The sequence below is a fragment of the Somniosus microcephalus genome, chromosome 2, assembly GCF_052327205.1.
Source record: "Somniosus microcephalus isolate GS21.2 chromosome 2, FLI_Smic_1.0, whole genome shotgun sequence".
NCBI classification, from domain to species: domain Eukaryota; kingdom Metazoa; phylum Chordata; class Chondrichthyes; order Squaliformes; family Somniosidae; genus Somniosus; species Somniosus microcephalus.
In genome coordinates, this window is record NC_140988.1 from 325958136 (window position 1) to 325982775 (window position 24640).

The 24640-nt window shown below is 47.1% G+C and overlaps 1 protein-coding gene across 2 annotated transcripts in view; it reads left to right on the top strand.

Annotated features, from left to right (window-relative positions):
* Positions 1-24640, top strand: part of LOC147123562 (uncharacterized) — a 119075-nt gene that overhangs the window by 45113 nt on the left and 49322 nt on the right. For both annotated transcript variants that reach the window (XM_085974656.1, XM_085974647.1), the window contains exons 5-8: positions 14405-14494; positions 18911-18997; positions 20652-20858; positions 23824-23973. In XM_085974656.1, coding sequence (XP_085830782.1) covers positions 14405-14494; positions 18911-18997; positions 20652-20858; positions 23824-23973 — 534 coding nt within the window. The remainder of the gene's footprint in view (positions 1-14404; positions 14495-18910; positions 18998-20651; positions 20859-23823; positions 23974-24640) is intronic.

Genomic DNA, 24640 nt, shown 5'->3' on the forward strand with positions numbered 1-24640 from the left:
AACAAGGCTTTTATTAGCAAAGAAAAGATGCCGGTGTCTGCACCTAGCTTCACCTAGCGTGCTGCTGTTCTACTGCCAGACAAGCCTGGACTTGTCTTAAGTAGGGCCAGGTATGGGTGGAGCCGACACACAAAGGGGGCGGTGCCCTATACACAATACAAGGTACAAACACCGGAGCAGGCAATACAATATATACAGTTAACTACAGAGTCTGATGAATGGCATATTTCATCACATTCACCCCTTCTACAGATTTAGTCTGTCCGGGGGTGTGATAGTCCTCTGTGACCGACGTAATGGTTGCGGTGCTGCGGGTGCCGGCTGGGTGTCCCGGGTGGTCTCCTGGGTCTCTGCCGGGGGTGCCACCGGGGTTGTTGAAGGAGTAGGTGGTGGGGGGGGTAGGTGGTGGGGGTACCGTTGGCTGGTGTTCTTCCGGGGGTGATGAAAGAATAGTGGGTGGAGTGGGTGGGTAATAGTTGTTGTGGTTGTTGTTGTTGTTGTTGTAGCCATTGTCGTTGTTGCTATTGTTACTGGCTGGGGCGAGGTCTTTTATGGACACAGTGTCCTCCCGTCCGTCGGCGTGCCGGACATACGCATATTGTGGGTTGGCATGGAGCAGGTGCACTGGCTCCACGAGAGGGTCCGTCTTGTGACCCCTCACATGCTTTCGCAGAAGTACCGGACCTGGGGTGGAGAGCCATGACTGTATGGATACGCCTGAGGTGGATTTCCGGGGAAACACAAACATTAGCTCATGAGGCGTGGCATTAGTGGCGGTACACAATAGTGACCGTATTGAGTGGAGCACATCTGGGAGGACTTCCTGCCAGCGGGAGATAGGGAGGGCCTTGGTCCTTAGAGTTAGGGTGACTGCCCTCCATACTGTCCCGTTCTCTCGCTCCACCTGACCGTTACCCCGGGGGTTGTAGCTGGTGGTACAGCTCGTGGCAATCCCCTTGGACAGCATGTACTGGCGTAGCTCTTCACTCATGAAGGCCGCCCCCCTATCCGTGTGGATATAGCTTGGCATACCGAACAGGCAGAACAGGCTGTTGAGGCATTTAATGACCGTGGCGCTGGTCATGTCTGGGCAGGGGAAGGCGAATGGGAACCGGGAGTATTCGTCCACAATGTTCAGGAAGTAAACATTGCGGTCGACGGACGGGAGGGGGCCCTTGAAATCTAAGCTAAGCCGCTCAAAGGGCCGTGTAGCTTTGATTAGGTGGGTTCTATCAGGGCGGTAGAACCGAGGCTTGCACTCAGCGCAAGTGCGGCAGTTCCTGGTCAGGGACCGAACTTCCTCAATCGAGTAGGGTAAGTTGCGGGACTTTATGAAGTGGAACAGCTGTGTGATCCCTGGGTGGCAGAGGTCGTTGTGGAGGGTCTGTAGCCGATCCCCGGTGGCGTTGGCACACATCCCTCGTGAGAGGGCGTCGGGGGATTCGTTAAGGGCCCCCGGCCGGTATATGATGTCGTACTCGAAGGTGGAGAGCTCGATCCGCCACCTAAGAATCTTATCATTTTTAATCTTCCCCCTCTGTTTATTATTGAACATAAACGCTACCGACCGCTGGTCGGTAAGTAGGGTGAAGCGTTTGCCGGCTAGGTAGTGGCGCCAGTGGCGCACTGCCTCCACGATGGCTTGGGCCTCCTTTTCCACGGAGGAGTGTCTGATCTCGGGCCCCTGGAGGGTTCTCGAGAAGAAAGCTACGGGCCGCCCTGCCTGGTTGAGGGTGGCCGCCAAGGCAAAGTCAGACGCATCACTTTCCACTTGAAAGGGAGTGTTCTCGTCCACTGCCTGTAGCGTGGCCCGCTCAATATCCTGCTTAATGCTTTTGAAGGCAGCATGGGCCTCAGCAGAGAGCGGGAAAGAGGATGCTTTCAAGAGGGGACAGGCTTTATCGGAGTAGTTAGGGACCCATTGGGCATAATACGAGAATAACCCCAGGCACCTTTTCAGGGCTTTGGGAGTGTTGGGCAGGGGCAGCTCCCGTAGGGGGCGCAATCGGTCGGGGTCTGGTCCGATTTCCCCATTCTCCACCATGCTGCCTAGTATGCAGAGGCGCGTGGTGTTGAAAACGCACTTGTCCTCGTTGTAGGTGAGGTTGAGTTTTTGTGCGGTTTTCAGAAACCTCGCGAGGTTTGAGTCGTGGTCCTGTTGGTTGTGGCCGCAGATGGTGACGTTGTCGAGATGGGGAAGGATGCCTGCAAGTGGTGGTCATCGACCATGCGGTCCATCTCCCTCTGAAAGACCGAGACCCCATTCGTCACCCCAAAGGGGACTCTGAGGAACTGGTAGAGGCGTCCGTTTGCCTCGAAGGCGGTGTACGAACGGTCCTCTGGTCTGATAGGGAGCTGGTGGTACGCTGACTTGAGGTCGATGGTGGCGAACACCCAGTATTGGGCGATTTGGTTCACCATCTCGGATATGCGGGGTAGCGGGTAGGCGTCTAGTTGGGTATAGATGTTGACTGACTATAGTCAATCACCATCCGCTTCTTCTCGCTACCCCTCACCACCACCATTTGGCGCGCCACGGGCTGTTGCTGCGTTCAATAATGCGCTCCTTCAGGAGCCTGTCTACCTCGGTCGCGATAAACCGCCTGTCCTCCCAGCTGTACCTCCTGCTTTTGGTCGCTATTGGCCGGCAGTTAGGGGTAAGGTTCGCGAATAGCGAAGGCGGCTTTACCTTCAGGGTAGCCAGACCGCACACTGTGAGGGGCGGCTGGGTCCCACCGAAATTGAGCGTGATGCTTTGGTGGTGGCACTGAAAATCCAGGCCCAAGATCACGCTCACACATAAATCTTTCATAATTAACAGTTTAAAATTATTATATACAGTGTCTTTAACGGACAATCGTACCGCGCAGTAACCCGCAATAGTCGATATCTGGGTTTTGTCGGCCATAGAGATCCTGCCCTGAGTAGGGACTATAGTTAGAGAGAGTCGTTGTACCAGATCAGGGTGAATGAAGCTCTCTGTGCTCCCGCTGTCAATTAAACATTTAACCTTGCACCCGTTTACCTCAATGTCCACCATCGATTTGGATAGTGGGTGCGGTCTGGACTGGTCCACTGTGATCGACGCCACTGTAGGGCCCTGATCGGGACAAGATGGTGGGCCACACGAGGCCGGGTAAGATGGCGGCCACGCTGTCTGCTCGCGAGATGGCGGACCCCACGAGGTCGGACAAGATGGCGTCCAAGATGGCCGCTCCCACGGCGCGCACGCGGCGGTGGCGGTTTTGCCTGCGGGGTTGCCTCTGCACACCTTCCCAAAGTGCCCCTTCTTACTGCACTTAAAGCAGGTGGTGCCTTTCGCCGGGCACAGGTTCCTGGTGTGCTTCGGCTGCCCGCAGAAGTAGCATTTGGGGCCCCGATGCGTCGCGACGGTCGTAGGGCTTTTGGGGGGAGAGCAGGGCCCCGACGGTGTTGGGCCACCGGGCGGGGAAGCAGAGGTGGCGTGGGCCGCGCGGCCTGCCGAGTAGGAGTCAGAGTTCTTCTGAGCCACATCCAACGATCGCGCTGTGTCCACAGCCTGTGTCAGATCTAGGCCCGTTTTCTCTAGCAGTCTCTGCCGGATGTAATTAGAGCTAAGGCCTGCGATAAAGGCACCCTGAATCAGCTCGTCTGTGTATACCGTGGCTTTCACGTCTTTGCATTTGCAGTCTTTGCCGAGCACTTTTAGGGTGACTAGAAAGTCCTCTAGCGACTCTCCGGGTCGCTGTGTGCAGGTAGCAAGCAGGTGCCTGGCGTACACCTCATTGGTAGGCCGCTGATAGTTGGCCTTTAGAATGTTGCAGGCATCCAGGTAGGTGGCGGCGTCTTGTATGAGTGGAAAAACCCGGTGGCTTACCCGATTCTGCAGGATCCCGAGTTTCACATCTCCGGTGGCTTTAGAGGCTGTGACGGCTTCGGAGTTGGCCATAAAGAATTCCAAGCACTGGAACCAGTGTCCAAACCGTGCCGATGCATCCGAAGCATGCGGGTCCAAATCCAAACGTTCCGGTTTCAAAAGTTGATCCATCGTTAAAAGTTTGCTAATAAAATTGATGCGCCTCAATAACTTCAAGACTCGAAGTTAGCAGAATAAAACAAGGCTTTTATTAGCAAAGAAAAGATGCCGGTGTCTGCACCTAGCTTCACCTAGCGTGCTGCTGTTCTACTGCCAGACAAGCCTGGACTTGTCTTAAGTAGGGCCAGGTATGGGTGGAGCCGACACACAAAGGGGGCGGTGCCCTATACACAATACAAGGTACAAACACCGGAGCAGGCAATACAATATATACAGTTAACTACAGAGTCTGATGAATGGCATATTTCATCACACGCTGAAGGTAAGCATGCAGGTGCAGCAGGCGGTTAAGAAGGCAAATGGCATGTTGGCCTTCGTAGCGAGAGGGTTTGAGTACAGGAACAAGGATGTCTTGCTGCAGTTATACAGGGCCTTGGTGAGACCACATCTTGAGTATTGTGTGCAGTTTTTGTCGCCTTATCTGAGGAAGGATGTTCTTGCCATGGAAGGAGTTCAGCGAAGATTCACCAGGCTGATACCTGGGATGGCAGGAATGACATATGAGGAGAGATTGGGTCAATTGGGCTTGTACTCGCTGGAGTTTAGAAGAATGAGAGGGGATCTCATTGAAAGTTATAAAATTCTGACAGGACTGGACAGACTAGATGCAGGAAGGATGTTCCCGATGGTCGGGGTGTCCAGAACCAGGGATCACAGTCTAAGGATAAGGGGTAGGCCATTTAGGACAGAAATGAGGAGGAATTTCTTCACCCAGAGAGTGGTGAACCTGTGGAATTCTCTACCACAGAAGGCAGTAGAGGCCAATACATTAAATATATTCAAGAAGGAGTTCGATATATTTCTTAAGGCTAAAGGGATCAAGGGGTATGGGGAGAAAGCAGGGACAGGGTACTGAATTTGGATGATCAGTCATGATCGCATTGAATGGCGGAGCAGGCTCGAGGGGCCGAATGGCCTACTCCTGCTCCTATCTTCTATGTTTCTATATTTAAACTGCACTAAAAGGACAAATCAGACATTTTTTCCCCTTACGCCTCTCTGAAATGCCTTGGTTTTTTTTTTAACATTAAAGGTGCTATATAGGTACATAAGTAATGCAAGTAGTTGTTGTTGATTAAAGTTGACCTGTCCCAAATGATCTAAACTCCAAAATCGCAAGCAATAATTTACTAAAATTCTTTGGAACAAGAATCATAGGACTAGATGGTGGCAAATGTTAAACCCTGTTCAAAACAATAGAAAGATATAAGCCAAGCAATCATAGACTCATTAACCTCCCATTGGTAAGAAAGAACTTCAATTTATATAGCACCTTTCACACCCTCAAGATGACTCAAAATGCTTCATAGTTAATGAAAGAGTTTTGCAGTGAAGTCACTGTTGTTATGTGGGCAAGTGTGGCCATTAACCAATTTGTGCACAATAAGATGCTAAACATATCAAAATCAGATAAATGACAGTTAATTTGTTTTGGTGGTGTTAGTTGCAGGATAAATGTTGAAATGTTGGCCAGGATCACTGGCAGAACTTCAGTTGGCCAGGAGATCATTTATATCCACCTGGACAAGTAGACAGGTCGCAGTTTAACATCTCACCTGAAAAAAAATCACACTTCTAAGAATGCAGCACTCCCTCAGTACTGCACTGTCAGCCTAGATAATGTGCTCAAATCCATGGTATGCTGCTTGAACCCGTATGACTTTATGCCACTACATGCGCCCTTAAAGAAAAAAGGTGGGACTAACAAATCTAGAGCCCCCTGGATGTCTAGAGACATGCAGGGTAGGATAAAGAAAAAAAGGAAGGCGTGTGACAGATACCGAGGGCTAAATGCTCCAGAATTTTTAGAAGAGTACAGAAAGTGCAGGGATGCAATTAAAAATGATATTAGGAAAGCAAAGAGAGAGCATGAAAAATTCTTGGCTAGTAAAATCAAGGAAAACCCAAAGGTGTTTTATAAATATATTAAGAGTAAGAAGATAACTAAAGAAAGGGTAGGGCCTATTAGAGATCATGAGGGTAATCCGTGTGTGGAGGCGGGAGACGTCGGTAGGGTTCTTAATGAATACTGTGGGCTGGATTTTCATTGAGGAGTCGGGTAGGAGGCGGGACTACAACTTTCGGGGTTGTAGTCCCGCCTCCATCGAGTTCTAGCCAACCCACGCAATTTTGACTTGATTGACCTTGTTGAGCCCACCCAGCGGGCTCAGCAGGCCAATTAATGGCCACCCGGCAACAGGTGACATCACAGATTGATATTTTATCTGTCAAGACCTTTTGACAGATGAAATATCAGCGTTTCACTTCAAACACTGACAATCTGTACTCCAAGTTAATTCCTTCCTGTCAGGATGATTTAGAGATCTCCCCGGAACAGAAAGCTGAATGCTGGAACTTCTGACAGATCGCGGCCATTCTGCTTTCTGTGCCGGTGAGATGAGAGACTCCCGAGACCTGAAGGAAGGAAGGCTGTAAAGGTATGTAAATGTAAGTGAAACTTCTTTAATTATTGGAAAAAATTCTGAGGGTCAAAATTAGTCTCCACTTGGAGAGGCAAGGATTAATCGGGGATAGTCAGCATGGCTTTGTCAAGGGTAAATCATGTCTGACAAATCTGATTGAATTTTTCGAGGGGGTGACTAGGGAGGTGGATGAGGGAAATGCTGTGGATGTGGTTTACATGGACTTCAGTAAAGCTTTTGACAAAGTCCCGCATAGGAGACTGGTCAAGAAGGTAAGAGCCCATGGGATCCAGGGTGCCTTGGCGCGTTGGATCCTAAACTGGCTGAGTGGCAGGAGGCAGAGGGTGATGGTCGAAGGTTGCTTTTGTGACTGGAAGCCTGTGTCCAGTGGGGTACCTCAGGGATCGGTGCTGGGTCTCTTGTTGTTTGTGATCTACATAAATGATTTGGATGAGAATGTAAAAGGGATGATCAGTAAGTTTGCAGATGACACGAAAATTGGTGGGGTGGTAAATTGCAAGGAGGAAAGCCTCAGGCTACAGGACGATATAGACGGGTTGGTCAGTTGGGCGCAAAAGTGGCAAATGGAATTTAACCCTGAAAAGTGCAAGGTGATGCATTTTGGACGGACAAATAAGGCAAGGGAATACACAATGAGTGGTAGGACCCTAGGAAGTACAGAGGGTCAGAGGGACCTTGGTGTACATGTACATAGATCTCTGAAGGCAGCGGAACAGGTAGATAAGGTGGTTAAAAAGGCATATGGGATACTTGCCTTCATTAGCCGAGGCATAGAATATAAGAGCAGGGAGGTTATGATGGAGCTGTACAAAACGCTGGTGAGGCCACAGCTGGAGTACTGTGTGCAGTTCTGGTCGCCTCACTATAGGAAGGATGTGATTGCTTTGGAGAGGGTGCAGAGAAGATTCACCAGGATGTTACCTGGGATGGAGCGCCTCAGCTATGAAGAAAGACTAAACAGGCTGGGGTTGTTTTCCTTGGAGCAAAGAAGGCTGAGGGGGGACCTGATTGAGGTGTACAAAATGATGAGGGGCATAGATAGGGTAGATAAAGAGGAACTTTTCCCCTTAGTAGGGGGGTCAATAACAAGGGGGCATAGATTGAGGGTAAGGGGCAGGAGATTTAGAGGGGATTTGAGGAGGAACTTTTTCACCCAGAGGGTGGTTGGAATGTGGAACTCAATGTCTAAAAGGGTGGTAGAGGCAGGAACCCTCACAACATTCAAGAAGCATTTGGATGAGCACTTGAAATGCCATTGCATACAGGGCTATGGACCAAATGCTGGAAAATGGGATTAGACTGGACAGGGATGGATGGGCGGCGCAGACACGATGGGCCGAAGGGCCTCTTTCTGTGCTGTAAAACTCTATGACTCTATGACGCATGTCGTTATTAATGCGCAAATCAGGCAGTAACTTATGGCGAGGACGAGATACCCCGTGATTTGCAAATTGCCACAAGTTGCTGGCCAATTTGTGGCACTCCGCCGTTAGCTTTGTGAAAACGGCCTCTCACCCTTAACCTCCTCATGAGCTTCATGACATTGCTGCATTTGAACGTTACTTGGCCATTAAACTCACCACAGAAAGTTAAGTCTAGTAATTAATAGCGTAAATACCCTTTTAACAACACGATAATTGTTAATGACTGCCAATCAACCCTGCTGGGCCCAGAAAGTGAACAATTCAATGCAAGGTATTGAATTGCTATTGGAGATTTTAATTTTTTTAATTAACTTTCCTTCCTGTCTCTTTTTTCTCTCTAGCTCTTAATCCAATCTTTCTTTCCTTCTCTTTATTTCTCTTTCTGTACCTGATTTGACATTGAATTCACCCACTCTAATTCACCCTCCTTCTTAGCCCTTCTGTTTATTTCTCAATCCTTAAATCTCATTGGTTAAGCAGATACACTGTTGGTCCCGTTGTTCATCGAGGTCCCAAATGCCCTGTTTCCCTGTTTCCTGTTATGAGCTCACACGTCCAGCAACTTACAGAGCAAAACATTTTTGAGCTGAAGGGTGTAGGAAAAAGTCTTCACTGACCGGGCAGATGCCCCTGCTCCCGCAAATTCCAGCCCAATAAGTATTTAAAAAGAATAAAGAATTAAAAAGATCAGCTGAGGGAGATCTTGTGAGATCTTGCCCTCCACAAATGACAGTCCCAATACCGTCTTCTTTGCATTCTGTAAGACTAGTTCAGTAATAATTAACATGTTAACTGTCAGAAGAATCCCCCACTAACAACAGCCTGGGGGTCACCATTAACCAGAAACTTAACTGGACCAGCCATATAAATACTGTGGCAACAAAAGCAGGTCAGAGGCTAGGTATTCTGCGGCAAGTGTCTCACCTTCTGATTCCCCAAAGCCTTTCCACCATCTACAAGGCACAAGTCAGGAGTGTGATGGAATACTCTCCACTTGCCTGGATGAGTGCAGCTCCAACAACACTCAAGAAGCTCGACACCATCCAGGACAAAGCAGCCCGCTTGATTGGCACCCCATCCACCACCTTAAACATTCACTCCCTCCACCACCGGCGTACCGTGGCTGCAGTGTGTACCATCTACAAGATGCACTGCAGCAACTTGCCAAGGCTTCTTCGACAGCACCTCCCAAACCCGCGACCTCTTCCACCTAGAAGGACAAGGACAGCAGGCGCATGGGAACACCACCACCTCCAAGTTCCCCTCCAAGTCACACACCATCCTGACTTGGAAGTATATCGCCGGTCCTTCATCGTCACTGGGTCAAAATCCTGGAACTCCCTACCTAACAGCACTGTGGGAGTTCCTTCACCACACGGACTGCAGCAGTTCAAGAAGGTGGCTCACCACCACCTTCTCAAGAGCAACTAGGGATGGGCAATAAATACTGGCCTTGCCAGCGACGCCCAGATCCCATAAACAAATTAAAAAAAACATGTTATGTTAAACCTTTATAAAACACTGGTTAGGCCCCAGCTGGAGTATTGTGACCAATTCTGGGCACTACACTTTGGGAAGGATGTCAAGGCCTTGGAGAGGGTGCAGAGGAGAATAGTACCAGGGATGTGGGACTTCCATTATGTGGAGAGACTAGAGAAAATGGGATTGTTCTCCTTGGAGCAGAGAAGGCTAAGGGGAGATTTGATAGAGGTGTTCAAAATCATGAAGGGTTTTGATAGAGTAAATAAAGAGAAACTGTTTTCACTGTAAGAAGGGTCAGCAACCAAAGGACGAATTTAAGGTGATTGGCAAAAGAACAAGAGGTGACATGGGGGAAATAAAATTACGCAGCAAGTTGTTATGATCTGGAATGTACTGCCTGAAAGGGTGGTGAACCAGATTCAATAGTAATTTTAAAAAGCTAAACTTGCAGGGCTCTGGGGAAATGGGACTAATTGGAGAGCCCTTTCAAAGAAATGGCACAGGCATGATGGGCCGAATGGCTTCCTTCTGTGCTGTATCATTCTATAATTCTATATGTAAATCAGTGTACATTTTTTTTAAACTTGGAAATTAAGGTAGGCTTAACGGCATAAATTAGCTCTATTTGTGCATTCCAAAATCATAAGCACAACACCAAGGGAGATCTCTAGTTTCTCATTGAGTGTCTGTTTTTCTTTTTGGCATCATTAAAATTTTAAAAACCAGAATAAATTTCTGCATGAGTAGATGCCTCTCTGGAGCTTTAGATGCATTCTGATTGGTTTGTAAGCGTGGTCCTGTTTATCAGACACAGAAGTGGTTGTCGTTTTGAAGTTTGAAATGACAGTATACGTTCAGGGAAATGTCAGGCCATGTTATGCAAATACTTAAACATAAATTAAATGCAGTCAGTTTTGTCTGTGACAGTCACTAATCCTTAGATCCAATGAGTTTCCTTGTGTTGTATGCTAATTTGAACAAAACCCTGTTTATATTGACCATATGTCAGTAGCAGCCTGAGGCATTCCTTTGATGACCTTTTGCTTTTGCTAGACCAGTTAGAAAGACGCGTTTAATCAGTGATTCAAAAACTGTCAGAATCTGTCCACAGCGGAACAGCTATACCAATGGATACAGCCTGTCTCTGTCAGCCTGAAGATACATCCACTGATCATATCAAATGGTTACTTACACACCATTGGCAATTCACACGTCATGAGATTTTTTTTTACACAGAGACCACCTGTCTATATACAGTCACAGAGGGGCAGTTCAAATGTACTGGACCGGTTTGACTACATGCGCAAAAATGTGTCAGTTCATTTGGATTGAATGTGAATAAGCACAGCTGCAGAAATGCTGCCATCTGGCCTCTTCAGGGTCTACAGTGCAACTAACCCCAAACATTGGGTGGAGTAACGACACTTCAAGCGGGACCCTTGTTCCGAAGAAGTCACTTCTGACGGAAGGTCCCACCTAAAACATTAACTTGTCTCTCTTTCAGATGCCGATTAATCTGCTGTGAATTTCCAGCATTTTTGGGGGCTTATGGATGTATTATATGGAATAAGTGACAGGCAACACTCAGCTTTTCTTTGGTGACCTCAATAATACCATTCCACCTGTGATAATGTGTACCCGATATTGATCCTTGTTCACTGTTCTAATGGAACATGTGTGTCATGTGGTGACTAACATATTGAAGTGATTTCAACCACTTAACCTTCTCAAAACTTTTATTGCTGGTCATAAATCTCGAAACACCTACCTTCACACTGCACTGGCAGCAAGTGGACTGCAGCAGCAATCACATTGTAGGCAGAAAAGGCAATTTATTACTTGCATTAGAAGGCCCTCATGGTTCAGCATAGGTACAATTAACAGCTTAAAAAGGTGCTGGAATGAATGAAATTGAGGGTTATAAGTCTATATAAAAATGGTCGAGTGCTGTGCGAAACATGCAGCTGTAATTTCCATGCAGCGTTTCTGGTGGGATATCAGTGGAACCCCCGGAGAAACAGCTAAAAATTGCCATTTATGGTGTTTTACTGAGGGGAATGTCTGCTGAACTTCTGCTGAAGTTACAGAAATTCAGGGGCATGATGTCTGCTGAGCTGATAGGACTTTGGAACCATCATGTCTTTTCACCCTCTTAACTCTTTGCATGGTCTTATTTTCTTCTAGTGTCTTTACATCATCTTACTGAGAATCTTCTATATCATCCAACAGTTTTCTATTAAGCCATTTGCAGTTAATTCAACTCATTGGGCTGGACTTTGCGGGGGGTAGGCCAACGTAATCGGTAGCGGGTCGGGTGGGAAAGTGGTTATTTTCCTGCAGCGGGTCAGGACCCCGCTGTGAACCCGCCGCCACGCGCCTTTACCAAATGTCGGGTCTGTCGGCGCTGAGCAGACCCGACACGCAGCGGAGGGGGAGGCAATTAAAATCATTAGTGGCTTGTTTTTTTTCCAGCTTTTTGAATTTGACAGGTTGCCCACCAGTTTCCCACTGTGACTAGACCTCGTCTGTGAAGCTGAGGCAGGAGGTCAGTGGCCATTGAATTAGCTGATGAGGTGGCAGCTTCAAATGTCAAGTCAAAGCTCCCAGCTGATTGAGAAGTGTTCCCTTAACCATTAGTTTCTCTAAACTGCATTTCCACTACAGACTCAGGATGCTGCAAGTCTTTACACAAGTCTCCATCCAGTCTCCCACCATTGACAGATTGCTTCTGTCATCTCTACTTCACCTGCCATCTATTTCATCAGCACGGGCGCCGTTCAAACTATCTCACCTTGATCCTCAGAATCCCACCACGATCAGCCCCAACACCAGCATCACCAGGCACACCAGCAGCACCAACAACAACACCAACCTTCTCCGTAATCAACTGATGCTGCACAGGACACAGGGCATCAGCACCTGACCACATTGCTGCCCAGGGATGGTCTCGCCATGGCCAGATTTACTTCACTTGACGCTGTACACCTTGGCTGCCACATGGTGCGCCAGGTTGGCACCACCCCATGCCAACACCATAAAAAATCCCTACAATGCCCAAGCCATTCCTTTCACACTCATCACTATTGTGGGGGGTACCGTTATGTCTCACCATTCACTGCAACTCACTAAGCCACTTCCAAAGGTGCACATAAATCTGTCCAATAAGGTAAAGTGTTGAAAATAAAGGTTTCAATGTTTGACAAGACATTAACAGAAACTTCACATGAACATTAGCTAAACCACCCAGGTGCCTGCCCTTGTGTGTCGTTGGTTGGTATGATTGCACTAGGATGTGGGTGAGTGTGAGGGGTGGCTAGTGAGATGGGAATGTGATAATGTAGATAGAGAGGGATGGGTGGAGGTGCAAGCTAAGTTGGTGTAAGGTTGTGCAGAAGTAGGGTAGGGAAGGAGAGTGATGGGGATGTGATGAGTGGCACAGTAGGATGAGGTTGAGCGTGGCTTTGTACTAACGTTTCATGATCTACTGAGATCATTGAAAGGTTTGCGCCACTACAGCCTGGTCCTCCTGACCACATCCCTACTTGTGCCCTCCTGTGCAATGTGCAACCAGGCTGTGTTGGTCTCCTGGGGAGGTCTCTTCCACCCATCGGAAGGGAAGAGGACCTTCCTGCGTGCTGTGACTCCCTCCATAAGCATATGGAGGGATTCATGGGAGAGCCTGGGTGCAACCCTGCACCTCTGTGCAGTGATTGTCAGTGTTTGCAGCACCTCAATGCTGTAGAACACTGACAGTACAACTGTCAAAAGAAAGTTGGCCATGGTCCCTTTAAGGAAACTGGCTGATGACGCGTCATCAAATGACATCACCAGACCCGCTTCCTCTAATTGGCCGGGAAGCGCGCTGGGTGCTTCGCAAGCCCAATCAGGGGAAAGTCATTTCAGAGGCCAGGATGGAGACAACAGCGGAGTCGGGACTTGCCACCAACGTCGCCCGCCACCAACCCGCCGAGGTTCACAAAATCCATCCCTTAAACTCTCTGATTGCTGTATATGTTGTTTGTCTTCGTCTCTTTACAGTATTTCTTTTTCAATCTTTATCTTCTAGTTTTTGAATTCTATGAAGGGTATATAGCCATTCATTAACTTGTATTTTCTCTTCACAGATTTTGATTGACCTGCTGCAGATTTCCATCATTTCCTGTTTCTATTTCAGGTTTCCAGCACTTACAGTTTAAAAAAAAATGTTACGCCATAGGAGGGAATTAACCTAGGATGCAGAATGCAAGGTTAGATAGATATTCTGAAGTTTTACTTGATTTACTTTTCGAGGACAGGGAGAAACTTAGTAAAATCTTTCCTTGGGAAATGAAATGAATTGGGTCTTAAGGGTCCTTGAGTCTCTCTGTGCCAATTGAGATGATCAACATTTTACACAAATACTCTGTGGAATACGGTGGTCCTCTGCTATTGAGCCTGGGGGAAGGGCTGTCAGCGGGAACTCATATCACACCATTCTGCAATGCAGCAAGTTTATTCTGCAATGTACTCAGCCTCCAATGGTACATTTTTAAAGCCAAAACTAATTTTACAAGTTTTTGGGGTTTCATTTCAAAAGAAGCAATTTCAGTAACATGGCAGCCTTAATACCTGTGTGTGAAAATCATGTCTACTGCAGATGAGTAGAATTGCCAGTAGGGAGCAGTGGAAAAGGGGAATAATCAACTCTATGACTGTCAGAAATATGGCCAGCGAGCTACACATTTCCTGACACCGCTACTTTTTATATCCCAACAACCCTGCATTGTCCACCCAGTCTTGTTGAGGACGTCACTTTCTGAAGGCCGAATTATTTTTACCATGCCTGAGCAACAGGTATTTGGGAACTGTTAGCACAATGAGTTGTTCTCAAGTAAATCCCATTAGTACAATCATTTAAAAGCTAATTCTGATTTTGTTTAAACTTCCTTTTTCCCCTTCCCACACTTCCCCACCCCCCTTTTCTCCCTTCTTTTCTGAAGGTACTAAATCACGCTGGGGTCCGGCTCCACAAGCACCTACAACCCTCTGGTACCTCACTGATGCCCTTCCTTCACTTGCAAGCTGAGAAGGTACGTTTGGCTGACTATTGACCATTATTGTGCATCACAACCGAACACGATCCTGTCTTCATCTGATGTCGACACACAGCAATTTCCAACAAATGTCATTAGATAGCAATCAGGAACTCGAATTCAGATTGATTTCCAATCCGCTAGACTCTGAAAACAATTGTAGTGAACACCATTGTCCCATATGAGATCAACTATTCAGGACAGACTGTAGATGAAATAATTCTGATACTAAATAACTCCTTTTATATATGTGTGTTGTTTTGAAAATCACACTTTTGAAACTTTCCCAGAAAATATCTAATATAATATTGGTGTCAGATTTGCAATGAATGTTTAATTTTCCATCCCCACATTCATTATTTATCTATTTTCCCACCTACTTTTGGCTGACAGGTGTCCAGTTGTGGTGACTCCAGCATCTCTGCTGATACCACTCCATAACCAGCCATGAATGGCACAAAACAACTGGGCTGGCATTTACCAATGTTCTCCATTAACCTGTTTACCAAAGCTTCCAGCCTCCACTCATCCCCTCCCCCTGACAGTCTGACTGAGATCAGAAGCGCTATGAGTGACATATTTAGAAGTGCATCTTGAATCCTATCACTCCCTATGCAGTACATGCTCCATGACAATGTGTTGTGCTGTTGAGCTAATATATTTGATAAATCCCAGGATAGACGTCCTCTGATTTATATGTCAGAAATTCATAATGTTGTAACGCTTTAAAGAAGCATTTCCATTAGGATTTAATGGCTTCCACCCCGAGAGGTGGGAATCAGACCCCAAACCCATGATTTACCATTTAGTGTTGATCTTCCACCAGCTCCCCATATTTTAGAATTTTCAATGGGATCGCTTTCATATTGATTTCTTTGACGGTATCACAGTTCAAAAGTGAGTCATGCCCAATTATCATTAGGATCATAATGAATTCGAAACCCCATTGACAGTGGTTAAAAATGGTGGCCCTGAATTTGCGGTCGGTATGATGGCGTACTCTCAGAGTACGGCGTCATACTGCCTTTGAAATTGACTGCGAGTTCGGGATTTCTGCTAAATCCTGAACTTGCGATCTGTCAAGTTCCGACTGCACGTAGGCTTTGCTGCACGTTTCACCTCCTCATTCAACTCAACGTGCTGGTGAAAAGTTTGGCTAGTTGCCCACCTACTGCACATTAATTACCCTGAAAATGTTTACGTCTGGTGCAAACAGGCACAGGAAGACTGTTGCACAGCGTAAGGGGAGGGGGGGGATGAGAACATTGTATTAATGATGAGCTAGGTTTATGGTACAGCCCATAGCAATGGGCTGAATTTTGCCAGTGCTGAGAGTGCGGGTTCGGAGGCGGGTCCGTTGTCAAAATCGAAATGATTGACAGCGGGTTGGGAGCCCGCTCCCAACCCGCCTCCATGCAAGTTTCTAAAGTGTTGGGTCTGCGATTTCAGAACAGACCCGGCACCAAGTGGCGGGGGAGGCATTTAAGATAGTTAAATTATTGTTAAACGCTTGTTAACTACTATTTTGCCAGCCTATTTCTATTTTACCACTTTTTTAACGGGGTTCACGTCGTTCGGAGATCTCGTCAGGTAAGTAGGTCGGGTTCTCTATGTCTCCCCATTGCTCTGAATAGGTGACAGCTGCAAAAGTGGTATGAAAGCTACCATTTCACAGCTGTTCACTTTGCAATGTCAGAAGCTTGAGCCTTCAGGACTTGGAAGACACTTTTGAGCTATATGCAGTTTGGAAATGTTTGGAGTAAACTCTCTATCCACTGTCACCTCCTTGGAGCAAGCTCTCTCACCATTGACAGATCGCTTCTGTCATCTCAACTTCAGCTGCCATCTATTCCAGCAACATCGGTGCCCATGAAAAAATCTCACCTTGGTCCTCTGAATCCCTTCACGATCAGCCCCAGCACCAACATCACTAACAACAGTACCAATCTTCTCTGCACAGGACACAGGGCATCAGCACCTGACAACATTGCTGCCCGGAAGGCCAGGGATGGTATCACGATGGCCAGATTTACTTCACTTGATGCTGTACACCCTGGCTGCCACATGATGTGCCAGGTTGACACCACCCCACACCAGCACCATAAAGCATCCCTACAATGTCCAAGCCATTCCTTTTACACTCATCACAATTGGGACGGGGTGGGGGGGGGAAGTAATGTCTCAACATTCACTGGAACTCACTAAGACACTTCCAAACACAAATACTCTCCACTTGCCTGGATGAGTGCAGCTCCAACAACATTCAAGAAGCTCGACACCATCTAAGACAAAGCAGCCCGCTTGATTGGCACCCCATCCACATTCACTCCCTCCACCATTGGCACACCATGGCTGCAGTGTGTACCATCTACAAGATGCACTGCAGCAACTCGCCAAGGCCTCTTCGGCAGCACCTCCCAAACCCACGACCTCTTCCACCTAGAAGGACAAGGACAGCAGATGCATGGGAACACCACCACCTCCAAGTTCCCCTCCAAGTCACACACCATCCTGACTTAGAAGTATATCGCGGATCCTTCACCGTCGCTGGGTCAAAATCCTGGAACTCCATCCCTAACAGCAGTTTGGGAGTACCTTCACCACACGGACTGCAGCAGTTCAAGAAGGTGGCTCACCTTCTCAAGGGCAATTAGGGATGTTCAATAAATGCTGGCCTTGTCAGCTACGCCCACATCCCATAAACAAATTTTTAAAAATCCTGAGAGATGGGAAACGTGTGCCATTCCCATTAAGTCACTGCCACTCCCACGGGCCTGCAGAACCTCACTCATGGTGAGGCGGGAAGTCAATAGAAATAAAAACTGGGAGAGATGTAAAATGGGCTTGCAACGCCCTAATCACCCATTTTACACTATCGCACAAAGTCATGATCCACCCCTGTGTGTTCATCTCTGGGACCAGGGTTTAGATCCAGCCAAAGTGAGGTGGAAGGTTTGCTTCTCTACTGTCTATAAGGGTTGTATGTGAAATGAATTTAGCTCAATTCAGTCACTGGGTTTGCAGGATCACAGCACAAGAATACCAACCATGTGGTGCAAATTTCAATTACAGAGAGGTCGTGAACAGAGCTGGAAATTGAAAATATTCTTACTGGTACAGTAAGGTGCACTATTCCAAGCTTGGGGCTAAGGTTCATTTTTGTGGCAGAGTTGACAGAATTTAACTCTGCACCTTACCCCTGCTATTCCTGACCTGACAATACTTGATGCTGGCCGAAATGGAAGGGACTTTCAGTCCGATATTGACATCCCTTACTGCAGCAAACACAGAATTCCCCATTTATGTATCAGTGATATTCGCCATGAGGTTTCACTGACAGTGGACAATTCAGTTAATGTACTACATGTGATGTAATGACTCTTGGGATATTGAATTTGATGCCCTACATTAAATAGGAAATATGGTTGCTTTTAATGCTTATTTAGTCAATTCTAAATCTATTTCATGTAATATGCATAAAGATAAAGGAAGTAATATTTTGCTACAGTACACAGTAATTCAGAACAAAGGCTCAGATAAGTTTAGACCCTCTGAATCTAATGTTCAAACTGTGAGTCTGCAAAAAGCAGCCTTCTCTCATCTTTTTCTATTAATAAACCTAAGGCCTTTCATGGAGGGAATAACCATGGCCAAAAAGAGTAGGAGAGAGTATGAAATAAATCAAGAATTAGTGACTAACTGATGCTAAATGTGGGCTTTAACAGTCCATAGTGTGCAGGAAAAAGGGAAGCCTGAGGGAGGTAAAGAGTTCTACAATTTTCAGGCATTGCAAAAGAATAAAATAGAGCAGAAGTTGCAAGGAGTCTTGTTTTCAACACAGTGAAAGTGCAGAGAGGAAGAAGAGGGCCTGGAATGGCGTACTGGAACTTGGGAAGAAATTAGAAGAGCAGGAAGTTCAGAGGCACACTGACCAATGTGATAGCGAGAAAGAAAGACAAAAAAGCTGTGATAAACTGCAAAAGATTGGAGGACAGAAGAGACAGAACGGAAACTTCCAAGGGAATTCAGACAATTAGATGGACTCTTACTAATGCTGTTATCAAAGCACCAGGAAATGGGCACAGAAACCTCCCAAAGGGATAGCCAGAGAGCCGTACCTCCTCTCCTCTCCTCACTCGCTTATTAGGGTAGATCTAGATTTAAAATTAGACCTTTTTTTGTCCAATCAATCTAAAGCCCCTTTGTGCTGGCGACTGTTGTAAAATACTATTGCAGTAGATTTCGCCTGAGTGAAATATAAAATGGGGCTGGAGGGAAGCACAGTATATCACACGACTGCTTCCCTTCATTTCTGTTATAAATTCATGGAAATACAATGATGTCTAACGGTGAAACCAAACCTTCAGCAACTTTATTTCATTGATTGTTTTTGTTTACCTTTTGTACCGACAGACCTTACTACCTGAACTGAGATATAAAGCTTGTGCACGGAAGGATTATATTCAGGAGTTGATGCTACTCTTAAACACCAGTGAAAGGGCAAGTACTTTGCTTTGTTTCAGTACACCCTGCTCCCTCCCACACACAAACACATTTCTATTAGTTATTTTGGCTCCTTTAAGTTTGCAGCACTTTACAAAGCATTGCCGGATTGAAATGATCGAGAAGTGATTTGTTTCCAAGGTGCTGCCAGTATTGTTCTTTAATGAGCCACTAGGGGGGGGTGAGAGTGCTTCAAATTGTGCCGAGTGGGTGATCCTACTCGGCCTTCACCTGAGGTCCCGAACACCACCAATGGCAGTGCCCAGTCAATTTGGTTCACTCTGCATGTCACTAAGGAGTGTCATATGAGGAGAGATTGGGTCGACTAGGCCTGTATTCACTAGAGTTTAGAAGAATGAGAGGGGATCTTACTGAAACATATAAAATTCTGACAGGGCTAGACAGACTGGATGCAGGGAGGATGTTTCCCCTGGCTGGGGTCTCTAGAACGAGGGGTCACAGTCTCAGGATATGGGGTAGGACATTTAGGACTGAGATGAGGAGAAATTTCTTCACTCAGAGGGTGGTGAACCTGTGGAATTCTCTACCACAGAAGGCTGTGGAGGCCAAGTCACTGAATATATTTAAGGAGATAGATAGATTTCTGGACACAAAAGGCATCAAGGGGTATGGGGAGAGAGTGGGAATATGGTATTGAGATAGAGGATCAGCCATGATCATATTGAATGGCGGAGCAGGCTCGAAGGGCTGAATGGCCTACTCCTGCTCCTATTTTTCTATTTTTCTAAGTGGCTGAGTACACTGGACACAGCAAAAGCTATGACTCTTGACAACATCCTGGCTGTAGTGCTGAAGATCCTGCACACCAAAACTAGCCACCATCCTGGATACTCCAACATTAGGTGAGGTAGGAATGGTTAGAATGTAAGAACATAAGAAATAGGAGCAGGAGTAGGCCATCCGGCCCTTTGAGCCTGCTCCACCATTCAATAAGTTCCTGGCTGACTCACGGTTAACTGGAATGTGATCACAGCCTATGTGGACATGGTCACATCCCTACATTTAGCCATTCTGGATAGCAGTCCAGGTGGCCATAGAGAATTGGGCCAAACCACTGGAGAAAGACCTCCTCCTTGTAACTCAAGCGTTTCCCTTGTGATGAAGTGTAGCCCTCCCCATAGCAAACATGTAGGTGAAACAACTGTGAGACACACGCCAGTTGGAATGTGTAAAGCACAAACTGTGCCTGGAGCTTCAGAAGTGCCAGACTATCTTGAGCCCTTTCCTCGTAGCTTAGTCCACCAAGACAATGTCACCCAGACTGCCCCAGAGGAAGGTAAGAATAGGTTAACTGAGAATCTGGTCACAAGCTATGAAGGATTTTCTTCCACTCGATTGAGCTGTGAAAGACTCACAAAGGGTAACAACCCAGCCCTGTCGGAATCATCCCCCTCCACCCCCCAACCCACACAGGCAGGATCCTTGACATCTCCCGATGAATCCCAGCAAATTACCTTGACTCCCCCAGCTTGCTGTTAACTGTGCCAGCAATCTCACTATATCATTGTATTTTCTTGTAATATGTGTAACAAAATTGCTCAGTGACTTCCCAAAATATATGTCACGATTTTGAACAAAGAAATAAAATCCCCAAAACAATAAGGAATTGTACATCATTGTTTCTTTGCAGAGAACTGCTGCTCTGGAGGCGGAACAGTTGCAGGCGGAGTGGGAGAGGAGTGTCACACAGCTCCGAATGAGAGACCTGTTCATGCACAGTGAGATGTCACTGAGGAGGAGTGACATCCTCGAGGCTGAGAACAAGGAGCTGAGGCTCACACTGGCCAAGCTGCGAATAGAAGAGGCGCAACTTAAAAATAAAATAACAACTTTAGAGGTACACGTCTAGGGCAGACTTTCCTCCCGTTGCACGTGGCTGTAAAGGTTCACCCGGGCAGGCAGGGAGGATCACTCACCCATAACGGAGCCTGTCCGTTTGTCCGTTCATTATTTGAAAGGCAAGAACAAGAAGAAGAAAGAACACAAGAACATAAGAAATAGGAGCAGGAATAGGCCACTTGGCTCCTCGAGCCTGCTCCGCCATTCAATAGGATCATGGCTGATCTTGAGCTCAAAGCCACTTCCCTGCCCGCTCCCCATAACCCTTCACTCCCTTAACTTGCAAAAATAGCTGCCTGTTATTTCAATGCGCAGCGGCATATTCAGACTCGTTGATCAAGGAGATTGAGGTGGTGCCATACAAGATAATTATGGATGAGGAAGGCCTTTAGTCCTATCTGAATTAATCCACTCCCCCCGTGATTTCTCTCTCTTCCCCGCGATCTCTCTCCCCATGATCTCTCTCTCTCCTCGCCATGATCTCTATCTCTCCCCCACCATCTCTATCTCTCCCCCGCCATCTCTATCTCTCTCTCCCCCGCGATCTCTATCTCTCTCTCCTTGCCATGATCTCTATCTCTCCCCACCATCTCTATCTCTCCCCCGCCATCTCTATCTCTCTCTCCCCCGCGATCTCTATCTCTCTCCCCCCCGTGCGAACTATATCTCATCTCCCCACCCGTGTTCTCTATCTCTTCACCTGTGATCTCTATCCCTCCACCCGTGATCTCTATCTCTCTCTCCCCCGCGATCTCTATCTCTCCCTCCCCCGCGATCTCTATCTCTCCTCTCCCTCGACCTCGCTCTCTTCCCCATGACCTCTACCTCTTCCCCCAGGAGGTCTTTCTCTCCCCACCACGATCTCTCCTCCTCGCAATCACTCCCCCCCCACGATCTCTCCCTCCCTGCCTCTTTGCTGCCATGCTCCAAGCCCCTCTTTCCCCCACCCTCCCGCCCCCTACCAACCCCTGATCTACTCGATTGGTGGGTGGTAAACAAAGCAACAAAATTCTAATGAGGTCCTGCTGTTAAATTTGGCTGGACTTCCATGTTCCCGGTATTTCCAGGTTTCCTGGCTGCTGAAATGCAACCCCGCTCCCTCCCTGCCTCCCTGTAAATATTGGGGCCTATGTTTCTATAGTGCACTCTCCTGGCGAGTGCACATGCTGGGTCCTGGCCTGATGTCCGAGTGTCCACGGTGGCCTGCTGTGGGAAGAGCCGCTGCCTGCCCTAAAGAAGCCCATCGGCACAAGTGGGGGCTGGGCTGCAGGCAGGGGCTCCCTATGTCAGGAGTTTGCGCCTCTCAAACTCATGTATTTGGACTTTCAGAAGGCTTTCGATAAGGTCCCGCATAAGAGATTAGCGTGCAAAATTAAGGCACATGGGATTGGGGGCAAGGTATTGACTTGGATAGAGAACTGGTTGGCGGACAGAAAGCAAAGAGTTGGAATAAACGGGTCATTTTCTGAGTGGCAGGCAGTGACTAGTGGGGTACCGCAAGGATCGGTCCTAGGACCCCAGCTGTTCACAATATATATTAATGATCTGGACGAGGGAATTGGATGTAATATCTCCAAATTTGCAGACGACACAAAGCTGGGGGGGAGGATATGCTGTGAGGAGGATGTCGTGAAACTCCAGCACGATTTGGACAGGTTGGGTGATTGGGCAGAAACATGGCAAATGCACTATAATGTGGATAAATGTGAGGTTATCCACTTTGGTGGCAAAAACAGGAAGGCAGACTATTATTTGAATGGTAATAGATTGGGAGAAGGGGAAGTGCAAAGAGACCTGGGTGTTCTTGTACACCAGTCGCTGAAGGTAAGCATGCAGGTGCAGCAGGCGGTTAAGAAGGCAAATGGTATGTTGGCCTTCGTAGCAAGAGGGTTCGAGTACAAGAGCAAGGATGTCTTGCTGCAGTTGTGCAGGGCCTTGGTGAGACCACACCTTGAGTATTGTGTGCAGTTTTGGTCGCCTTACCTGAGGAAGGACGTTCTTGCCATGGAAGGAGTGCAGCGAAGATTCACCAGGCTGATACCTGGGATGGCAGGAATGACGTATGAGGAGAGATTGTGTTGATTGGGCTTATACTCACTGGAGTTTAGAAGATTGAGAGGGGATCTCATCGAAACCTATAAAATTCTGTCAGGCCTGGACAGACTAGATGCAGGAAGGATGTTTCTGATGACCGGGGAGTCCAGAACCAGGGGTCATAGTCTAAGGATAAGGGGTAAGCCATTTAGGACTGAAATGAGGAGGAATTTCTTCACCCAGAGAGTGGTGAACCTGTGGAATTCTCTGCCACAGAGGGCGGTGGAGGCCAGTTCATTAAGTATATTCAAGAAAGAGTTGGATATATTTCTTAAGGCTAAAGGGATCAAGGGATATGGGGAGAAGGCAGGGACCGGGTACTGAATTTGGATGATTAGCCATGATCTCATTGAATGGCGGAGCAGGCTCGAAGGGCCGAATGGCCTACTCCTGCTCCTATCTTCTATGTATCTATGTAAACCCTCAAAGCGACCCGGTGTAGGGGGTGGCAGCACTCCTGTTCAGATCACCAAAGGTCAGAGATGGCCCCACCTACCAGTGGTGATCCAGGAAAAGATGGAGGCCGGGATCCTAGAAGAAGAGGCAGTAAGGTAGATAAAAATATAAAATATATAAAGTTGGGAATTATTTAATTTTTTTCCAGGGAGGCCTGCACCCCGACCCCCCCAACACAATTTACAGCCTCTTCAGCACAGGCAAATTAAGCGACCTTCCCCTGACCCCGTGAATTTTGACAGGGACAGGGGCCGAAGTCCCAGATGGGCACAATCCAGAACTTGCGCCAAGATGCCCCCCCCACCCACCCGACCCCACCCCACTGTGGACTATTGGCCCTGCCATCGCATATTTATAGCAAAATAAAACAAACATTTTAAATTAATATTATTGCATTCTTATGTTCATTTTAGATGAAAGTGGCTTCACAGGCCTCACCACAAAGAGCCACAGAAATGGTGGTGTTCAGGACATTTTGCGAAAAATCGCTGGAGGAGCAGCTGTTTGAGAAGACAAGAGAACTGGAGCAAGCACTGGAAGCTATTGCAGAGCTACAGAATGAGGTACCTTTGCTGAAAGTCAGAGCTGCAGTAGCTATGGGTCAGTAATTTTCTCATTAACGTAATGGCCAATCTGTTGTCAAATGGCTGGATCCCTTGTCCAGCTCATATTTGTGAACCGATAAATTGATAAATAGAATTTATTCAATGGGGAAACACCATGGCAAAGGGCTCGCTCAAAGAGCAAAAATGAGGGATAAAGAATGCCAGGTGGAAGCCTTTAAACAAAACATAACAGGCCTGTGGGATAGGATTCTGGGCAAGCTCGTTGCAGTGTAAAGTATAGACGGGTTCAAGAAAGAGGGTGGCTAGTGGAACTCTGCGAGGGCAAAGGTGATGAACGTGTGGGCCATAGCTTCTCGAATTAACAGAAGTTTGTGAAGAGTGGCGGGAAATCAGTGAAGAGAACTCTGAAGAAATCACCCTTGAAGTGATGAAGCTGTGGATTAGGTGGGGACATTACATCAGTGTCATTAATTACGCTGTTTATGAGACTCTAAGTAAACATTCGTCATGGTCTTCAAGTAACAGTCACAGCAATTCAAACTCAGGGTTTGTTTTTTTTATCATTATTAATGAGTAGTATCTCTAAATGGATGAATGATAATAATGAATCAGAAGGCATGTAGTTATTGCAAAAAGAGGTGTAGAATTTTCTACACTGGTAACT